The 22,596-nt window shown below is 39.4% G+C and overlaps 1 protein-coding gene across 4 annotated transcripts in view; it reads right to left on the reverse strand.

Moving 5' to 3' along the window:
* The window catches only part of caln1 (calneuron 1), a 174,644-nt gene that overhangs the window by 112,203 nt on the left and 39,845 nt on the right, over positions 1 to 22,596 (reverse strand). For 3 of the 4 annotated variants that reach the window (XM_087283872.1, XM_087283871.1, XM_087283874.1), the window contains one exon: positions 2,531 to 2,655. In XM_087283872.1, the coding sequence (XP_087139998.1) occupies positions 2,531 to 2,648 (118 nt within the window). In that variant the 5' untranslated portion in view covers positions 2,649 to 2,655. Of the gene's footprint in view, positions 1 to 2,530; positions 2,656 to 5,469; positions 5,589 to 22,596 lie in introns of those variants that run through there. The other variant, XM_087283873.1, reaches the window with a different exon arrangement.

A 22,596-nucleotide genomic window follows, 5' to 3' on the forward strand; every position in this document is an offset into this window, starting at 1 on the left:
TTAGCTTGAAGGCGTAGGGCTAAAGGGAAGGGGTGAATAGCCCCTGAAACAACGATTTTTCAGGACCACACTCGAAACCAAGGGGTGAGAAAATTTCCCAGAATACACCAGCCACAACGGCAGTATTGCTGAACCCGGAGGTAAGGAGATCCACAAATTAGTATTTTTTTGTCATTATTATAAATTTTTACAACAAACAAGCATATGTTTTATTTAATTCATAACTGTGTTCATGTTTTACCATCATGCTTAAAAAAACAAAAAACGGTAAAATAAAAATTAAAGTAAAATTTTATTAAATTAAGTGAAGTTTATGCATAAACTAATTTCGAGAGGATCACGTGCTTATGATTTATCACGGCCAGTCTCGCATTTGCTAATCACTAATCTTCCAATCATATGAGCCCTAAGCCACTATAAATAGCCTCAGTTTTCAGTTCACTTTATCTTCGTTTGGAAGAAACCCCCCTCCTCCCCTATTCTCCTCCTTTACCTGTGATTGGGCGGCACGGCGGTCCAGTGGTTAGCACTGCGAGCCACACAGCAAGAATACTGCCGGCCCTAGTTCCATAGGACCGGTGGGTGTTTCTGTGGGGAGTTTGTGTGTCCTCCCCGTGTCCGCGTGGGTTTTCCCTGGGTTCTCCGGTTTCCTCCCACCATCCAAAGACATTCAACATACATAACAATCAAGCTTGTCTAATCCCTTACGTTCCCTTAGCTACAGCAGCAGGGGAGTTCTGAGATCCACCGAGCTCGGGCTCCCTTCTTGCTCTGCCAACGGGAGGAAGCCCCGGGCTCGAGGAGCCCTTGAGCTCGGGGCTCTCTCCCGGGACAGCATGCCAAATAAGCTTTGTAAATCATCAGCTAAGTGTGAACTCTTGAAATAAAAGTTAAATTTTTCGATCTATAATTCGATAACTCCTTAACAGCAGTCTCACAACACTCTGTCTCGAATACCCTGTCAGAAAAGTCTAGTGGCTTGGAATGAGCTTTTTACAGTGCCTGCTATAATATTAATGTTGTTTTGGTGTGTTTACATAGATAAATATGGCCACTGTGTAAATACACAGTACAGTAACAAACTTATTGGCACATTATATTGTTATGACAACATAATGTATGCCTTCAGTGATTTCCTAAAGATAAATACTGAAAAATAATGCAACTGGAATAACTACAGCAGTCGCGATCATCTGATCTCATATAAAGCAAGAGATCACGATGACATATGATGATGTGTGCAGGTGCTACAGTGGTGTCCCAATTCTTAGAGGGAAATTTTGATGCCCTTGCCCTTCACACTTGGTTTTAAGGGCCAAGGGGAAGGGGAAGGGGTAGAGGTACAAAAATAGAATTGGGATTGGGCCAAAGTGTGACCTTAAACTTTTACAAAAATAGCAGGATAGTTTAACAGAAAAATGCAAACAAATATTATTTTCAACCCTTCTCCCATTAACAAAATGAAATTACAATTACACAAAAATGCAAAAATAAAAAAGCATAGTGTAAATAATGTATAAAATATAAGCTGGATCATTCACATTTAGATAGACTGATGTACACTTTAACAAACAAAAATGTTTTAAACTTATAATTCACAGATACTTATACAAAATACTAAATTTACTCTCACATTTTATTTATTAATATTTTGGCTTTACAACAAGAGTTTGGAACACATCATTTGTCATGATGATAAATACATACATAACTAAAAACCTTGATAAATAATATGTTTATAATAAATAACGCAAATGAATACAAGCTTCAAAGTCTGCTTTAGTTCTTTTTTTTCAATCCGCTTTTCCTCATAAAATTAGATTATATACATAGGTTAGCTTAGGCTAGGTTAGGTTAAGTAAAGTTAGGTTAGTTTAGGTTAAGTTAAGTTAGGTTAGCTTAGGTTAGCTTACTTTATTTCCCATGATGAAAACATGTTGTAACATAAATGGGACCATTTTTGAAAATATAAAGTAATAGAAAAGAATTATGAGCCTAATTCTAGAGCGAAAGAAATTCCTTTAAAGTATTTGCAAATAAATCTTTTTTTAATATGCACACATTTACCCTTATTCATATTCCTAATGTCATAAACACAAAACCTTTCTCGTCTCATCAGATTCAGTTAGGAATTACATTAATTGCAAAAATGATACCACAATTATGATTCAGAATTGCAAAATTGAAAGAGAAATGTAGAGAAGTTTGCAATATTGAAGACAATTATAATCATTAAAAGTCATCATATATTGAATGTTTTGCTACCTCGCTCTGTTTCAACAATAAACTGACAATTAACAGTGGGATTTCATCTGTTTATGATCAGTAAACCCTGTCTACTTTAATCTCATTCATTACTGTCATCTTAATATTAAAGTCATGCAAAATACAGTAGTGAATACTATTCTCATTATACTTCTTCAGTTTTGAGTGAACTACTTCTAACAATAACTAAGTAATCTTAAAATTATTTTACAGTACAATTTACAAAATGTGCATTAGTGTTTGTATCTGTCAGGTCATTGCTCACCATCTAGTTCCTCCACAGAGATGTTGGCGAGCTGTTCGCTATTGCTGTGTTCAGACAGTGACCGACTTAAAAAGTTCCCCTTGTACAGCAGTCCTGCCGTCACATGGTGGAACGGCATCTTCTCCCTGAGAAACAAACACAAGAACAAGTTGAAACCCAAACACACCAAAGATTTTCCCTCGTGTAAGACTGACAGAGCATGCTATTCCGGTTTGAACTGCATGAAGTTATAACTTTTACTTTTAAAATGGAATAAAAATCACCAAAAGCAGTTGATAAGGGAAAATTATCGTTTTGTAAATTATGCCAGGCTGCATATCAACTTTTTGTGTCTAAAAAAAATTAGTGTAAACTCAACAATACAGGTCTCTATGTGATTTCAATGGTAAAAACTGTAAAAATGCTACAGTAAAAAATCTGTAACCTGTTTAACAGTAACTTTCCTTATATATAGAGGGAATGACCATAATGGTATTTCCTAGAATTCCCTGCATGACGCTTTATGTTTTTTTTTTTTTTTTTTTTTTTTTTTTTTTGAACCATGACACTATGGTTCTTTTAAGTTTTTTTCTTTTCCACATCAGTGATGTACATTAAGGTTTTGTGTATGTATGTATGTATGTATGTATGTATGTATGTATGTATGTATGTATGTATGTATGTATGTTTGTTTGTTTGTATGTATGTATGTATGTATGTACAGTGCATCCGAAAAGTATTCATAGCGCTTCACTTTTTCCACATTTTTTTATGTTACAGCCTTATTCCAAAATGGATTAAATTCATTAATTTCCTCAAAATTCTACACACAACACACCATAATGACAATGTGAAAAAAAAGAGTTTTTGAAATTGTTGCAAATTTATTCAAAATAAAAAAAAACTGAAAAATCCCATGTACATAACTATTCACAGCCTTTGCCGTGAAGCTCTAAATTTAGCTTTCAGGTTTTTTACTTTTAATCAATTTGCAACAATTTCAAAAACTATTTTTTCACATTGTCATTATGGGGTATTGTGTGTAGAATTTTGGGGAAATAAAAGAATTTAATCCATTTTGGAATAAGGCTGTAAAAAAAATATATATATATGGAAAAAAATCTTTCCAGATGCACTGTACACTTTTTTATCATCTGAAATATATTTCAAAAACATAACTTTTATTGGCAAAAACATACTTGGTATGCAATTAAAAGCACAATATTCAAATGATAGATTGATAATTATATTATATTATAAAGAGTATACAGGTAAAGAGTTTGGGTGTCATCTTGGATTGCACACTCTCATTTGAAGATCACATCAATAATATTACGCATACTGCATATTTCCACTTACGTAATATCACTTGTCTCCGCCCTTCTCTCACAACCAATGACACAGCAATTCTCATCCATACATTAGTTACTTCACGTCTTGACAACTGTAATGCAATTCTCTCTGGGCTTCCTTTTAAATTTCTCCATAAACTCCAACTGGTTCAGAACCATGCAGCTCTTGTCATCTCTACGACTCTAGGACACCACTTCCTTATTAGCTTCACTTGCTTCCGGTAAAGATTCGTATTGATTTTAAAATACTACTTCTTACTTTCAAGGCAATTTATAATCTTGCTCCTTAATATTTCACCAAACTTCTCCATTTTTATACCCCTTCTCGCACTCTAAGATCAGCCAACTCTTCTTTACCTGGTGCCACCCCACACTCGATTAAGCACAATGGGTGCCAGATCTTAGCTCCGTGGCTCCTTGGCTATGAAACTTGCATTCCCTGGATCTAAGGAGCAGTGATAGTCTTAACACTTTCAAATTTTGTCTCAAGACCCATCTTTTTAAGCAGGCTTTCTCTTGCCTAATTTTTATCATGTTATTTTATACTCACAATGTGTTTGTACCTGCAACTCATGACAGAGCATACATTTAAAATCTTGTTTGGCAACGTTTTATTAATTGTTTTAATTTGTTCTGTTATGGCTGTTGATGCTTGTTGTAAGGTGACCAGAAGGGCACCATTTACAAAATGAAATGAAGTATTCTTATATTATATTATATTATATTATATTATATTATATTATATTATATTATATTATATTATATTATATTATATTATATTATATTATTAGTATAAATTTTATTTTACAAAATAAAATAGAACAAAAAAATCTGTCAATACATTATTATTATCATGATTATTATTATTATTCTCTTCGCTACTCTGCATGCATGTCTGGCTGAAACTATCAGACCGATCCAGCTGAACAAGCAGATTATAAGATTTTTACAAATTATACACGACTAAAAAATCACACCAGGCTATGACAGAGAACGCTTATGTTGATTATATGAAAATTACCAGTAATCTTGTCGCCAGAAGACTCATCTGTTACTTATCAATTTATTCTGCAGATCCCTGTATTATTTCCAATGTTCTACTGCTAAGTGAATATCTTAAAAAGGTGTTTCATTGCATTAAAATGAATGAAAATAGCTGTAAAACGGCCGAGGTATTAAAGCTGAAAGTGTCCATCGCTTTTCTGAATTGCCCTTGTGTTAGTAAGCATTTGGAAGAACCCAGTATGCACAAAAAGTTTTAAGATGTTAATTTTAGGTTAGATTTAAGTCATTTAATGTCATTTTGACGTCGAATAAAGATGTCAAATCCTTAGATATTTGATTGATTTTAGGTTTGGTTAGAAAGTGCCCAAAGTGACATCGAGCCAACATCTTAAACCAACATCATCAAATTGACGTCAAATACTATTCATCAGGTATGGCCACCACAATCCAATGTCTGATAGATGTCATTTTGGTAATGTTCACACAACATCAAGCTGTATCATCATTATTATTTTTATGTTTTTAGGTTGCGTTGGAAAGTTACCAAAATACAATGTCGAGCCAACATCTTAAACCAATGTCTATTTGACATCAAACGCTGACATTTATTCGTCAGGCATGACAACCAAAATCCAATCTCTCAAAGACGTCACCCTTAAGCTGTAACACAGAGATGTCAAACTCAATTCCTGGACAGTTTAGTTCCAACCCTGCTCCAACACACTTACCTGTAGGTTTCAAACAAGCCTAAAGGACTCAATTAGACTGATCAGGTGTGTTTAATTAGGGTTGGAACTAATCTGTGCAGGGCTGTGGCCCTCTAGGAATTGAGCTTGACATAGCAGCTGTAACATCATTAGACATTGATATTTGGTTGATTTTAGGTTACACGTTTGACATTGACTTTGGTCTGACATTGAGTTCTGACGTCAACCCAATTCTCAATTCCAAACAAAATGCAATGTCCCCACGACATTGGGGAACAACGTCAGTCTGACATCATGTTGATGTCCTGTGCCTGCAAGGAAATTCAATTATTTACAGGCATGTACTGCAGTCACATTAAATTTCAACTGCCTTTTCTCACCTATGGACAACCAATGTGGATTTAAAAATGCATGGTATTGTATTGAAAGCCTGAATTTAATGCTGATACAGTATATACTTGTAAAATATACTTTATATTGACCTTATTCTTCAATGTGGAAGAGCGCTTGTTTTTGCGATTGTTTTAATATTTCTGATTCAGTTGTCTATGGGAGAAATACTAGGAATAATAAACGGCAGAAAACGGTCAAACTACTTGCTCTACAAACACGTGTTTACGTGACTATACAGACGAAATATAATACAATAAGAAAATATCAGTTTGCAACAAAGCAGTAAAAACAAGCTGTTTGTAACATCTAAAAATGAATGGAAGTGAATGAGACCAGAAGTCTCGAGCCAAAAAGTTTCAAATGGCTGCGTCCGCTCGTACACGGAGAATCAGGTGAATACACACTTAGATATTGCATATTTTTTGTAGATCAATGTTGCACTTATTTGTTTAAATATAGTAAAAATAGTAATAGTAAGGTCAAAAACACACAGATCTCAATAATTATCAAAAAACACATTTATTTACAAAAACCACTCACAACAGGTGTAAGAGCCAGTTACAGTATATGTAATTGATTGGTGATAATTTAGTTAGAACGGTTAAAACATGGTGAAAATTAATATTGAAATGTAATAAGAATTTATAATGATTGTATTATCTAAAATGTAAAATTTAATAATTAATACAACTTAAATACTTTTGGGGTATTTTTTTCATTCTGACAGTAATACATCATAATGTCATAAGTTTAGCTCAGATTGCAGCTATGGATGTTAGAAGCAACACAGTAGGCTCGTTTGAGATCAAAGTCTGCACAGAATCGATCACCGGTGATCACCGCAAGATGCATGACGGTTAGAAATGTGTCTGAGTTGCATTCGCCTCGCTCTCACGCTGATCACAAAAAAACTCTCGTGATGGCTAGGCGGGCACCACGGATTGAGCAGTATGCAGCAGTTGCTCTCCAAAGCGCTCACCAAAAGCATGATGGGAAACGACTAGCTGACGACACGGCTGAATGCTCATTTGATGAGACTGTAACATTACACCTTATGCTCTATTTTGTTTTTACTGAGGTTTATACCTGGCTTTGTTGAATACCTTTTTTGTATTTTTGCTGAGAATTTAAAAAAAGTCATAAAGAGTATTACATACGGTTATTTATTTAGATTTACACGAAAACAAAATCAAAACACACCTTTTTTAAAAACATAACATGAACTATCTAATATAACTAAATGTTACTAATAAATCATTATGATGTGCATGTGCAATATTTTATTTCTCTCTTAGTTTAAAGTCCTGTTTGTTGTCATTTTCACTTTTTTGTATGTTTGTGTTGATTTTTGTGTTGTAATTTTTATGCAATGTTATTCCATGAGAGTCAATCCAAAACATACACATATGCACACATGCATACAAAGGTCATCAGGCTTTTGCCATTATGTCTCATCTTTGTATAGTTTCATATGAGAAGTGAAAGAGGTTTAGTAAACAAAACACACACACACACACATAAATGTATGTGAAGTAAAAAGTCATGTTTAATAGACCAAGATTCACAGTATTGGTCACAGTACACAGTATTTCACAGTATTTCCTACAGTCTAATCGTTTTTATTCTGGAGAAAGTCTCAGGCTATTTATTTTAGCCTGGCTGGAGTAAAAGCAGTTTATATAGGCCTAATAAGCATGTCAATATAATAAGCCCCTTAAGAATTTTTTTTATGTCATGACTTGTCACTCAAAAGCATCTTGCTATATCTACTTACTTTATAATGTAGCCAAATAACATTTCTTGAAAGCTTTCTTGCTGTATACGCTGTTTATTTTGTCATTCTTTTAACATTTGTTGAAAGTAGATTTAGATTTTGAATACACCATTTTAAGTAACAAGCTGTTCATTTTCTGTGATTGTGACCATCGTTTTGTAAAAACAGTGATATTTCAATTGCATCCACTCCCACATTAAAAATACTATGGTAATTCATAGGAATATTAGTGTTTTTGAACCATATCAAAATAGCCTATTTAAAATAATTGCTATGATATCACAACTATAAACATAATACTGAATACTGAAAAAACAGGTTCAAAAACACTATAATATTTACTATAAATCCCCATAGTATTTTTTCATGAGGTCATTCGTCGTGATAAAAAAACATGAATGCGATCTCTGCCACTGGTGACTTTCCAGGCGGAAAGTCCTTACTGGAGCGGAGCCGCCTGCTCTAGTCTACATTCAGTCAAGGCAAGGCACACCTCAAACAAGCCTAGTTGTTTGACAGAGCTATATCAAGTCTATTTTACCTTTGTATTTTTGTTTTGCATTTCTTCCGTAAACCCTTTTTAACTTGTGTCCTTTTAAATACTGGCTTTTGGACAAGCTGCAAAAGGTGTGCCACTACAACAGACAATGGAACATCAGAATACAGCCAGGACAAGGAGGCATGACACTACAATACCAAATCAAGAACTACACAAACTTAGGGTTATAAATACACAGGACATGATTGAACTGAATACCTACAGGGGTGTGACACATGCAGGTGGAACTAATAAACATTAACAAGCAGCGGGAAAACAGAACAAAGGAAACACATGATGTAAACAGAAGCACATGGAATGGAACAAACACAAAACCTAAAAGAACCCAACACAGACACACCAGACTTGTAATATTGTGAAATACAATTTTTTTAGTCTGTTTTGATGTGTTATAAAATGCAATTTATTTCTGTCATTACTCCAGACTTCAGAAATCATTCTAACGTGCTAATTTGATGATCAAGAAACATTGTCCTATTAACATCATAGTTGAAAAGCTATTTATTTTTGTTATGAGGAGACAGCGCTTCCCACTGCACCACCGCGCCACCCTTGTTTTCAAATAATTAACTACATTTTTTAAAGCAATAAATATATATAAAATGATTTCATTAATACGTTTACAGTATTAAATAAACACATTTTAAAACATGAATGGCATTTAATTATATCCTTAAAGCTATTACATGTTGTAATTGACACTACAGAGTAAAAATATGCTCAAAACAAACAATCAGTCGACAGTTACCTCTGGTGGATTTACGCAAGAACAGCAGGTGCGAATGGCTATCGTGAGAGAAATTTGAGATCAGAAAAAGTGTACACAGCGGCCTCTGGTGGATTTGCGAAAACAGAAACTGGAAAAAAAACGTAGCTCCAAGGACATATTTGGTGCTCTCCGGAAATGTATATGGAGGTACATTTTCAGAATGCATTTATTGACTATAAATGTTGCAGATATATTGCAGCATTGTTTTGAATATTTTAATCTATTTATTTATTTTAGGTTGTGCTAAATTGACCTTTGTTTAACCTTTAACAAATGTAAAATTTTTGTATTTTTTGAGTTGAAAGTGTATACTGTATTCTGTTTTTATTATAATTAAAGAGTTTATATGCAAAAATCTTTAAGTGCCGTTTAAAATTTTCTTGTTAAATTAGAATATTTTTGCAGTGTTTATGTTTACAAGATTACTCCCAGTTCCACCAAATTAAATTTAAGACTTTTAAAGACCTTTTTTAAGACTATTATGAGTGAAATTTAGACTCACGCAGGGCTAATTGCTATTTTTTTAACATCCAAATTTGAAAAGATTTTCACTTGCCCTGTCTAAAATTTATTATAATTTAAAACATTTTACAATGCAAAAATAATAATTTATTAAAAAAAACAGTTCATGTCAGTATCCTCAGTAGTAAATAAATGGAGAACTTTTAAACAAATGTTACTGTAAGAAAAGTAATTAACTGCTCTTCTTAAATAAAAAGTTACAAGTTTTATTAGGGACCGAGCACCGAAACGGTGCGTAGGCCCTATTGGAATTGCTCCGTTTATTAGGGACCGAGCACCGAACGGTGCAAGGCCCTATTGGAATTGCTCCGTTTATTATTAGGGACCGAGCACCGAACGGTGCAAGGCCCTATTGGAATTGCTCCGTTTATTATTATTATTAGGGACCGAGCACCGAACGGTGCAAGGCCCTATTGGAATTGCTCCGTTTATTATTATTATTCTTCCGACTTCTTCCGCGGAATGAATCGCAGTTTTGAGGGGCTAAACATGCCCGAAAACTCACGCAACTTTGCACACGCCTCAGAAGTGGCGAAAATTTACGTTTGTTATGGGCTTCGGAAGTGGGCGTGGCAAAATGACTCGACAGCGCCACCTATAAAAATTAAATCGACGAGCCCCCGATCCACGAATCACGCACATGCATGAAAATCGGCACACCCCTCAAACACACCAAAACATACGAAAAAGTCTCAAGGAGCCATATCTCAAACCCAACAGGAAGTCGGATATTTTTAACTTCCTGCAGCGAAAAAGTGGCGTTTTTGCCATTTCCAGGCGTTGTATTTTAACGAACTCCTCCTAGGGATTTTATCCGATCGACACCAAAATTGGGTTTTGTCATCTAAAGGCCTTGGCGATGTTAAATTGCGAAGCTTTAGAGTTTTCGTCGATGGGGGTGTCCGTGGCGGCCTCTCAAACTTTGACGATTCGCCACAAAACAGGAAGTCGTTATAACTCAGGCATGCATTATCCGATCTGCTTCAACTTTCACACGTTTGATAAGAGTCCTGACCTGAACACGTTTACATGCTGATATCCAGATACAGTTATAGCGCCACCTGCTGGCCACAGGAAATGACATGTTTTACAGAGTAACAAACTCCTCCCACAAATTTTATCGTATTAGCACCAAAATTGGGTAGTGTTATCTAAAAGCTCTAGCAATGATATATTGTGAAGATCTAGAGTTTTCGGAGAGGGGCGTGTCCGTGGCGGCATGACAAACCTCAACGCTTCGCCATTGAACAGGAAGGCTTTATAACTCAACCACACAATGTCTGATCTGCCTGAAACTTCACATGGTTGATAAAAGTCCTCTCCTGAACACATCCACATAACAATATTGAAGTGGGCGTGGCTAATAGACTCGACAGCGCCACCTACCAAAATTAATCGGACGAGCCCCTGATATATGAATCACACACATGCACGAAAATTGGCACACACCTCAAACACGCCAAAACATGGGAAAAAGTCTCTTGGAGCCATATCTCAAACCCAACAGGAAGTCAGATATTTTTAACTTCCTGCTGTAAAAAAGTGGTGTTTTTGCCATTTCCAGGCGTTGTATTATAACGAACTCCTCCTAGGGATTTTATCCGATCAACACCAAAATTTGGTTTTGTCATCTAAAGGCCTTGGCGATGTTAAATTGCGAAGCTTTTGAGTTTTTATAGATGGGCGTGTCCGTGGCGGCCTCGCAAACTTTGACTATTCGCCACAAAACAGGCAGTCGTTATAACTCAAGCATGCATTATGCGATCTGTCTCAAAATTCACAGGCTTGATAAGAGTCCTGACCTGAACAAGTTTACATGCCGATATCCAGATACAGTTATAGTGCCACCTGCTGGCCACAGGAAATGACATGTTTTGCACTGTAACAAACTCTTCCCACAAATTTTATCGTATCAGCACTAAAATTGGGTGGTGTTATCTGAAAGCTCTAGTGGTGATATTTTGTAAAGATCTAGAGTTTTCGCGGAGGGGCGTATCCGTGGCGGCATGACAAACCTCAACGCTTCGCCATGGAACAGGAAGTCCTTATAACTCAACCATACAATATCCGATCTGCCTAAAACTTCACATGGTTGATAAATGTCCTCTACTGAACATATCCACATAACAATTTTGAATCTGTCATTACGCCACCTGCTGGCAGAAGGTAGTTTGGCTTATAACACAGCCACACAATGTCTAATCTGCCTGAAACTTCACATGGTTGATTAAATTCCTCTCCTGAAGACATCTATATGCCAATCTTGAGTCACAGTTATAGCGCCACCTGCTGACAGGAGGAAGTTTGCCATAAATCTGTGATTTCCTTAGATTTTTTTTAATATATCGGCTTAAATTATTACTGTTCGCTGTTCTCTGTCATCGTAAGGTCACCGGGCGGCGGTGAGCCCGGGTGCGAGGTCCCTATCATCGCTGCTTGCAGCTTTAATTAGGGACCGAGCACCGAAACGGTGCGTAGGCCCTATTGGAATTGCTCCGTTTATTATTATTATTATTATTATTATTATTCTTCTCTCCAATGAATCGCGATTTAGAGGGGCTAAACATGCCCGAAAACTCACGCAACTTTGCACACGCCTCAGAAGTGGCGAAAATTTACGTTTATTATGGGTCTCGGAAGTGGGCGTGGCAAATTGACTCGACAGCGCCACCTAGAAAAATTAAACGGACGAGCCCCCGATCCACGAATTACGCACATGCACGAAAATTGGCACACACCTCAAACACGCCAAAACATACGAAAAAGTCTCTTGGAGCCATATCTCAAACCCAACAGGAAGTCGGATATTTTTAACTTCCTGCGGCGAAAAAGTGGCATTTTTGCCATTTCCAGGCGTTGTATTTTGACGAACTCCTCCTAGGGATTTTATCCGATCGACACCAAAATTGGGTTTTTTCATCTCAAGGCCTTGGCGATGTTAAATTGCGAAGCTTTTGAGTTTTCGTCAATGGGCGTGTCCGTGGCGGCCTCGCAAACTTTGACGATTCGCCACAAAACAGGAAGTCGTTATAACTCAGGCATGCATCATCCGATCTGCCTCAAAATTCACACGCTTGATAAGAGTCCTGACCTGAACACATTTACATGCCAATATCCAGATACAGTTATAGCGCCACCTGCTGGCCACAGGAAATGACATGTTTTACAGAGTAACAAACTCCTCCCACAAATTTTATCGTATCAGCACCAAAGTATGATAGTGTTATCTGAAAGCTCTGGCGATGATATATTGTGAAGATCTAGAGTTTTCGCAGAGGGGCGTGTCTGTGGCAACATGACAAACCTCAACGCTTCGCCATGGAACAGGAAGGCTTTATAACTCAACCACACAATGTCCGATCTGCCTGAAACTTCACATGGTTGATAAAAGTCCTCTCCTGAACACATCCACATAACAATGTTGCAGTGGGCGTGGCAAATAGACTCGACAGCGCCACCTACCAAAATTAATCGGACGAGCCCCTGATATACGAATCACGCACATGCACGAAAATTGGCACACACCTCAAACATGCCAAAACATAGGAAAAAGTCTCTTGGAGCCATAACTCAAACCCAACAGGAAGTCGGATATTTTTAACTACCTGCTGTAAAAAAGTGGCGTTTTTGCCATTTCCAGGCGTTGTATTTTAACAAACTCCTCCTAGGGATTTTATCCGATCAACACCAAAATTTGGTTTTTTCATCTAAAGGCCTTGGCGATGTTAAATTGCGAAGATTTAGAGTTTTTGCAGAGGGGCGTGTCCGTTGTGGCATGACAAACCTCAACGCTTCGCATGGAACAGGAAGTCCTTCTAACTCAACCACACAATTTCTGATCTGCCTGAAACTTCACACGGTTGATAAAAGTCCTCTTCTGAACACATCTACATGCCAATATTGAGTCACAGTCATAGCGCCACCTGCTGGCAGAAGGTACTTAGGCTTATAACTCAGCCAGACAATGTCTGAACAGCTTGAAACTTCACATGGTTAATTAAAATCCACTCCTGAAGACATCTACAAAACAATATTGAGTCACAGTCATAGCGCCACCTGCTGGCAACCAGAAATTTGGCTTACAACTCAGCCAAACAATATTCGATCTGCCTGAAAATTTACATGGTTGATAAGATTCCTTTACTGAAGGCATCTACATAACAATCTTGAGTCACAGTTATAGCGCCACCTGCTGACAAGAGGAAGTTTGGCATAAATCTATGATTTCCTTAGGTTTTTTATATTTATCGGCTTAAATTAATATTGTTCGCTGTTCTCTGTCATCCTGAGGCCACCGGGAGGCGGTGAGCCCGGGTGCGAGGTCCCTATCATCGCTGCTTGCAGCTTTAATTATTATTATTCTTTTCCGGAATGAATCGCGATTTTGAGGGGCTAAACATGCCCGAAAACTCACGGAACTTTGCACACGCCTCAGAAGTGGCGAAAATTTACGTTTATTATGGGTCTCGGAAGTGGGCGTGGCAAAATGACTCGACAGCGCCACCTAGAAAAATTAAACGGACGAGCCCCCGATCCACGAATCACGCACATGCACGAAAATTGGCACACACCTCAAACATGCCAAAACATACGAAAAAGTCTCTTGGAGCCATATCTCAAATCCAACAGGAAGTCAGATATTTTTAACTTCCTGCAGCGAAAAAGTGGCATTTTTGCCATTTCCAGGCGTTGTATTTTAACGAACTCCTCCTAGGGATTTTATCCGATCAACACCAAAATTAGGTTTTGTCATCTAAAGGCCTTGGCGATGTTAAATTGCGAAGCTTTAGAGTTTTCGTCGATGGGTGTGTCCGTGGCGGCTTCGCAAACTTTGACGATTCGCCACAAAACAGGAAGTCATTATAACTCAGTGATACATTATCCGATCTGCCTCAAAATTCACACGCTTGATAAGCGTCCTGACCTGAACACGTTTACATGCCACTATCCAGATACAGTTATAGCGCCACCTGCTGGCCACAGGAAATGACATGTTTTACAGTGTGACAAACTCCTCCCACAAACTTTATTGTACCAGCACCAAATTTGAGTGGTGTTATCTGAAAGCTCTAGCGATGATATATTGTGAAGATCTAGAGTTTTCGCAGAGGGGCGTGTCTGTGGCGGCATGACAAACCTCAACGCTTCGCCATGGAACAGGAAGTCCTTATAACTCAACCACACCAAGTCCGATCAGCCTAAAACTTCACATGCTTGATAAAAGTCCTTTCCCGAACACATCCCCATAACAATAGTGAAGTGGGCGTGGCAAAATGACTCGACAGCGCCACCTATAAAAATTAAACGGACGAGCCCCTGATCTACGAATCACGCACATGCACGAAAATTGGCACACACCTCAACCACGCCAAAACATACGAAAAAGTCTCTTGGAGCCATATCTCAAACCCAACAAGAAGTCGGATATTTTTAACTTCCTGCGGCAAATAAGTGGCATTTTTGCCATTTCCAGGCGTTGTATTTTAACGAACTCCTCCTAGGGATTTTATCTGATCGACACCAAAATTAGTTTTTGTCATCTAAAGGCCTTGGCGATGTTAAATTGTGAAGCTTTAGAGTTTTTGTCAATGGGCGTGTCCATGGCGGCCTCGCAAACTTTGACGATTCGCCACAAAATCGGAAGTCATTATAACTCAGGCATGCATTATCTAATCTGCCTCAAAATTCACATGTTTAATAAGAGTCCTGACCTGAACACATTTACATGGCAATATCCAGATACAGTTACAGCGCCACCTGCTGGCCACAAGAAATGTCATGATTTACAGAGTAATAAACTCCTCCCACAAAATTTTTCGTATCAGCTCCAAGTTTGGTTGGTTGTTATCTGAAAGTTCTAGCAATTACATTTTGTTAGGGTCTGAAATTTTCACAGAAGGGCGTGTCTGTGGCAGCATGACAAACCTCAACGCTTCGCCATGGAACAGGAAGTCCTCATAACTCAACCACACAAAGTCCGATCAGCCTGAAACTTCACATGGTTGATAAAAGTCCTCCCCTGAACACATTCACATAACAATATTGAGTCACAGTCATAGCGCCACCTGATAGCAGAAGGTAGTTTGGCTTATAACTCAGCCAAACAATGTCCGATCTGCCTGAAAATTCACAGGTTAGATGAGATGCCTCTCCTAAAGACATCTACATGCCGATCTTGAGTCACAGTTATAGCGCCACCTGCTGACAGGAGGAAGTTTTGCATAAATCTGTGATTTTTCTCAGGTTCTTTATATATATCGGCTGAAATTAATATTGTTCGCTGTTCTCTGTTATCCTGAGGCTACCGGGCGGCGGTGAGCCTGGGTGCGAGGTCCCTATCATCGCTGCTTGCAGCTTTAATTAGGGACCGAGCACCGAAACGGTGCGTAGGCCCTATTGGAATTGCTCCGTTTATTATTATTATTATTATTATTATTATTATTATTATTCTCTCCAATGAATCGCGATTTAGAGGGGCTAAACATGCCCGAAAACTCACGCAACTTTGCACACGCCTCAGAAGTGGCGAAAATTTACGTTTATTAATGGTCTCGGAAATGGGCGTGGCAAAATGACTCGACAGCGCCACCTAGAAAAATTAAACGGACGAGCCCCCGATCTACGAATCACGCACATGCACGAAAATTGGCACAAACCTCAAACACGCCAAAACATACGAAAAAGTCTCTTGGAGCCATATCTCAAACCCAACAGGAAGTCGGATATTTTTTACTTCCTGCAGCGAAAAAGTGGCGTTTTTGCCATTTCCAGGCGTTGTATTTTAACGAACTCCTCCTAGGGATTTTATCTGATCGACACCAAAATTGAGTTTTGTCATCTAAAGGCCTTGGCGATGTTAAATTGCGAAGCTTTAGAGTTTTCGTCGATGGGCGTGTCCGTGGCGGCCTCGCAAACTTTGACGATTCGCCACAAAACAGGAAGTCGTTATAACTCAGGCATGCATTATCCGATCTGCCTCAAAATTCACACGCTTGATAAGAGTCCTGACCTGAACACATTTACATGCCAATATCCAGATACAGTTATAGCGCCACCTGCTGGCCACAGGAAATTACATGTTTTACAGAGTAACAAACTCCTCCCACAAATTTTATCGTATCAGTACCAAAGTATGATAGTGTTATCTGAAAGCTCTAGCGATGATATATTCTGAAGATCTAGAGTTTTCGCAGAGGGGCGTGTCCGTGGCGGCATGACAAACCTCAACGCTTCGCCATGGAAAAGGAAGTCCTTATAACTCAGCCACACAATGTCCGATCTGCCTGAAACTTCACATGTTTGATAAAAGTCCTCCCTTGAACACATCCTCATAACAATAATGAAGTGGGCGTGGCAAAATGACTCGACAGCGCCACCTATTAAAATTAAACGGACGAGCCCCTGATCTACGAATCACGCACATGCACGAAAATTGGCACACACCTCAAACTTGCCAAAACATACGAAAAAGTCTCTTGGAGCCATATCTCAAACCCAACAGGAAGTCGGCTATTTTTAACTTCCTGCAGAAAATAAGTGGCATTTTTGCAATTTCCAGGCTTTGTATCTTAACGAACTCCTCCTAGGGATTTTATCTTATCGACACCAAAATTGGGTTTTGTCATCTAAAGGCCTTGGCGGTGTTAAATTGCGAAGCTTTAGAGTTTTTGTAGATGGGCGTGTCCGTGGTGGCCTCGCAAACTTTGACCATTCGCCACAAAACTGGAAGTCATTATAACTCAGGCATGCATTATCCGATCTGCCTCAAAATTCACATTTAATATAAGTCCAGACCAGAACACGTTTACATGCCGATATCCAGATACAGTTATAGCGCCACCTGCTGGCTACAGGAAATGTCATGATTTACAGAGTAATAAACTCCTCCCACTAATTTTTTCGTATCAGCACTAAATTTGGTTGGTTGTTATCTAAATGCTCAAGCGATGATATATTGTGAAGATCTAGAGTTTTTGCAGAGGGGCGTGTCCGTGGCGGCATGACAAACCTCAACGCTTCGCCATGGAACAGGAAGTCCTTATAACTTAACCACACAATGTCCGATCAGCCTGAAACTTCACATGGTTGATTAAATTCATCTCCTGAAGACATCTAAATGCTAATATTGAGTCACAGTCATAGCGCCACCTGCTGACAGAAGGAATTTTGCCTTATAACTTAACCACACAATGTCTGATCTGCCTGAAACTTTACATTGTGGATAAAAGTCCTCTCCTAAACACATCTACATAATAATAATGAGTCTGTCATAGCGCCACCTGCTGGCAGATTGTAGTTTGGCTTATAACTCAGCCAAACAACGTCCGATCTGCCTGAAAATTCACACGGTTGATAAGACTCTTCTACTGAAGGCATCTACATAACAATTTTTAGTCACAGTTATAGCGCCACCTGCTGACAGGTGGAAGTTTGGCATAAATCTGTGATTTCTCTGGTTATTTATATATATCGGCTTAAATTAATGTTGTTCGCTGTTCTCTGTCATCCTGAGGCCACCGGGCGGCGGTGAGCCCGGGTGCGAGGTCCCTATCATCGCTGCTTGCAGCTTTAATTAGGGACCGAGCACCGAACGGTGCAAGGCCCTATTGGAATTGCTCCGTTTATTATTATTATTATTCTTCTCTCCAATGAATCGCGATTTTGAGGGGCTAAACATGCCCGAAAACTCACGCAACTTTGCACACACCTCAGAAGTGGCGAAAATTTACGTTTTTTATGGTCTTCGGAAGTGGGCGTGGCAAAATGACTCGACAGCGCCACCTAGAAAAATTAAACGGACAAGCCCCCGATCCACGAATCACGCACATGCACGAAAATTGGCCCACACCTCAAACATGCCAAAACATACAAAAAAGTCTCTTGGAGCCATATCTCAAACCCAACAGGAAGTTGGATATTTTTGACTTCCTGCGACGAAAAAGTGGCATTTTTGCCATTTCCAGGCGTTGTATTTTAACGAACTCCTCCTAGGGATTTTATCCGATCGACACCAAAATTGGGTTTTGTCATCTAAAGGCCTTGGCGATGTTAAATTGCGAAGCTTTAGAGTTTTCGTCGATGGGCGTGTCCGTGGCGGCCTCGCAAACTTTGACGATTCGCCACAAAACAGGAAGTCGTTATAACTCAGGCATGCATTATCCGATCTGCCTCAAAATTCACACGTTTGATAACAGTCCTGACCTGAACACGTTTATATGCCGATATCCAGATACAGTTATAGCGCCACCTGCTGGCCACAGGAAATGACATGTTTTACATCATAACAAACTCCTCCCACAAATTTTTTCGTATCAGCACCAAATTTGGGTTGTTTTATCTGAAAGCCCTAGCGATGATATATTGTGAAGATCTAGAGTTTTCGCAGAGGGGCGTGTCCGTGGCGGCATGACAAACCTCAAAGCTTCGCCATGGAACAGGAAGTCCTTATAACTCAAGCACACAATGTCAGCTCTGCCTGAAACTTCACATGGTTGATAAACGTCATCTCTTGAACACATTCTCATAACAATAATGAAGTGGGCATGGCAAAATGACTCGACAGCGCCACCTATAAAAATTAAACGGACGAGCCCCTGATCTACGAATCATGCACATGCACGAAAATTGGCACACACCTTAAACATGCCAAAACATACGAAAAAGTCTCTTGGAGACATAACTCAAACCCAACAGGAAGTCGGATATTTTTAACTTCCTGCGGCAAATAAGTGGCATTTTTGCCATTTCCAGGCTTTGTATCTTAACAAACTCCTCCTAGGGATTTTATGCTATCGACAACAAAATTGGGTTTTGTCATCTAAAGGCCTTGGCGATGTTAAATTGCGAAGCTTTAGAGGTTTTGTCGATGGGCGTGTCCGTGGCGGCCTCGCAAACGTTAACGATTCGCCACAAAACCGGAAGTCATTATAACTCAGGCATGCATTATCCGATCTGCCTCAAAATTCACATGTTTAATATAAGTCCAGACCAGAACAAGTTTACATGCCGATATCCAGATAGAGTTACAGCGCCACCTGCTGGCCACAGAAAATGTCATGATTTACAAAGTAATAAACTCATCCCACAAATGTTTTCATATCAGCACCAAATTTGGTTGGTTGTGTATCTGAAAGCTCAAGCGATGATATAATGTGAAGATCTAGAGTTTTCGCAGAGGGGCGTGTATGTGGTGGCATGACAAACCTCAACGCTTCGCCATGAAACAGGAAGTCCTTATAACTTAACCACACAATGTCCAATCAGCCTGAAACTTCACATGGTTGATTAAATTTATCTCCTGAACAAATCTACATTGCAATATTGAGTCACAGTCCTAGCGCCACCTACTGACAGAAGGAAGTTTGGCATAAATCTGTGATTTTCTCAAGTTTTTTGTATATATCAGCTTAAGATATTATTGTTCACTGATTTCTGTCATCCTGAGGCCACCGGGCGGCGGTGAGCCCGGGTGCGAGGTCCCTATCATCGCTGCTTGCAGCTTTAATTATTATTATTCTTCTCTCCAATGAATCGCGATTTTGAGGGGCTAAACATGCCCGAAAACTCACGCAACTTTGCACACGCCTCAGAAGTGGCGAAAATTTACGTTTTTTATGGGCTTCGGAAGTGGGTGTGGCAAAATGACTCGACAGCGCCACCTAGAAAAATTAAACGGACGAGCCCCCGATCCACGAATCACGCACATGCACGAATATTGGCACACACCTCAAACATGCCAAAACATAGGAAAAAGTCTCTTGGAGCCATATCTTAAACCCAACAGGAAGTCGGATATTTTTGACTTCCTGCGGCGAAAAAGTGGCGTTTTTGCCATTTCCATGCGTTGTATTTTAACGAACTCCTCCTAGGGATTTTATTCGATCGACACCAAAATTGGGTTTTGTCATCTAAAGGCCTTGGCGATGTTAAATTGCGAAGCTTTAGAGTTTTTGTCGATGGGCGTGTCCGTGGCGGCCTCGCAAACTTTGACGATTCGCCACAAAACAGGAAGTCATTATAACTCAGGCATGCATTATCCGATCTGCCTCAAAAATCACACGTTTGATAAGAGTCCTGACCTGAACACGTGTACATGCCGATATCCAGATACAGTTATAGCGCCACCTGCTGGCTACAGGAAATGACATGTTTTACATCGTAACAAACTCCTCCCACAAATTTTTTCGTATCCGCACCAAATTTGAGTGGTGTTATCTGAAAGCCCTAGCAATGATATATTGTGAAGATCTAGAGTTTTTGCAGAGGGGCGTGTCCGTGGCGGCATGACAAACCTCAACGCTTCGCCATGGAACAGGAAGTCCTTATAACTCAACCACACAATGTCCAATCTGCCTAAAAGTTCAGATGGTTGATAAAAGTCCTCTCCTGAACACATCCTCATAACAATAATGAAGTGGGTGTGGCAAAATGACTCGACAGCGCCACCTATAAAAATTAAACGGACGAGCCCCTGATCTACGAATCACGCACATGCACGAAAATTGGCACACACCTCAAACACGTCAAAACATACGAAAAAGTCTCTTGGAGCCATATCTCAAACCCAACAGGAAGTCGGATATTTTTAACTTCCTGCGGCAAATAAGTGGCATTTTTGCCATTTCCAGGCTTTGTATCTTAACGAACTCCTCCTAGGGATTTTATCCTATCGACACCAAAATTGGGTTTTGTCATCTAAAGGCCTTGGCGATGTTAAATTGCGAAGCTTTAGAGGTTTTGTCGATGGGCGTGTCCGTGGCGGCCTCGCAAACTTTGACAATTCGCCACAAAACCGGACGTGATTATAACTCAGGCATGCATAATCAGATCTGCCTCAAAATTCACATGTTTAATATAAGTCCAGACCAGAACACATTCACATGCCAATATTCAGATACAGTTATAGCGCCACCTGCTGGCCACGGGAAATGTCATGATTTACAGAGTAATAAACTCCTCCCACAAATTTTTTTGTATCAGCACCAAATTTGGGTTGTGTTATCTGAAAGCTCAAGCGATGATATATTGTGAAGATCTAGAGTTTTTGCAGAGGGGCGTGTCCGTGGCGGCATGACAAACCTCAACACTTCGCCATGTAACAGGAAGCCTTTATATCTCAACCACACAAAGTCATATCAGCCTGAAACTTCACATGGTTCATAAAAGTCCTCTTCTGAACACATCCACATAACAGTAATGAGTCAGTCATAGCGCCACCTGCTGGCAGAAGGTAGATAGGCTTATAACTCAGCCAAACAACATCCGATCTGCCTGAAACTTCACATGGTTGATTAAATTCCATTACTGAAGGCATCTACATGCCAATCTTAAGTCACAGTTATAGCGCCACCTGCTGGCAGATGGTAGTTTGCATTATAACTCAACCACACAAAGTCCGATCTGCCTGAAAGTTCACATGGTTGATAAAAGTCCTCTCCTGAACACATCTACATAACAACATTGAGTCTGTCGTAGCGCCACCTGCTGACAAAAGGCAGTTTGGCTTATAACTCAGCCAAACAATGTTCGATCTGCCTGAAACTTCACATGGTTGATAAGATTCCTCTCCTGGTGACATCTACATGCCAATCTTGAGTCACAGTCATAGCGCCACCTGCTGAGAGGAGGAGGTTTGGCATAAATCGGTGATTTTCTCAGATTTTTTAAATATATCGGCTTAAATTATTACTTTTTGCTGTTCTCTGTCATCCTGAGGCCACCGGGCGGCGGTGAGCCCGGGTGCGAGGTCCCTATCATCGCTGCTTGCAGCTTTAATTAGGGACCGAGCACCGAACGGTGCAAGGCCCTATTGGAATTGCTCCGTTTATTAGGGACCGAGCACCGAAACGGTGCGTAGGCCCTATTGGAATTGCTCCGTTTTTTATTATTATTATTATTATTATTATTATTCCGCCCCCAATCGGGGCACTTTTGAGGGTCTAAACATGCCCGAAAACTCACGAAAATTTGCACACACACCAAACGCGGTGTAAATGGCTGGGTTTTA

This window comes from Danio rerio, chromosome 15 (assembly GCF_052040795.2).
Source record: "Danio rerio strain M-AB ecotype USA chromosome 15, GRCz13ab, whole genome shotgun sequence".
Classification (NCBI taxonomy): domain Eukaryota; kingdom Metazoa; phylum Chordata; class Actinopteri; order Cypriniformes; family Danionidae; genus Danio; species Danio rerio.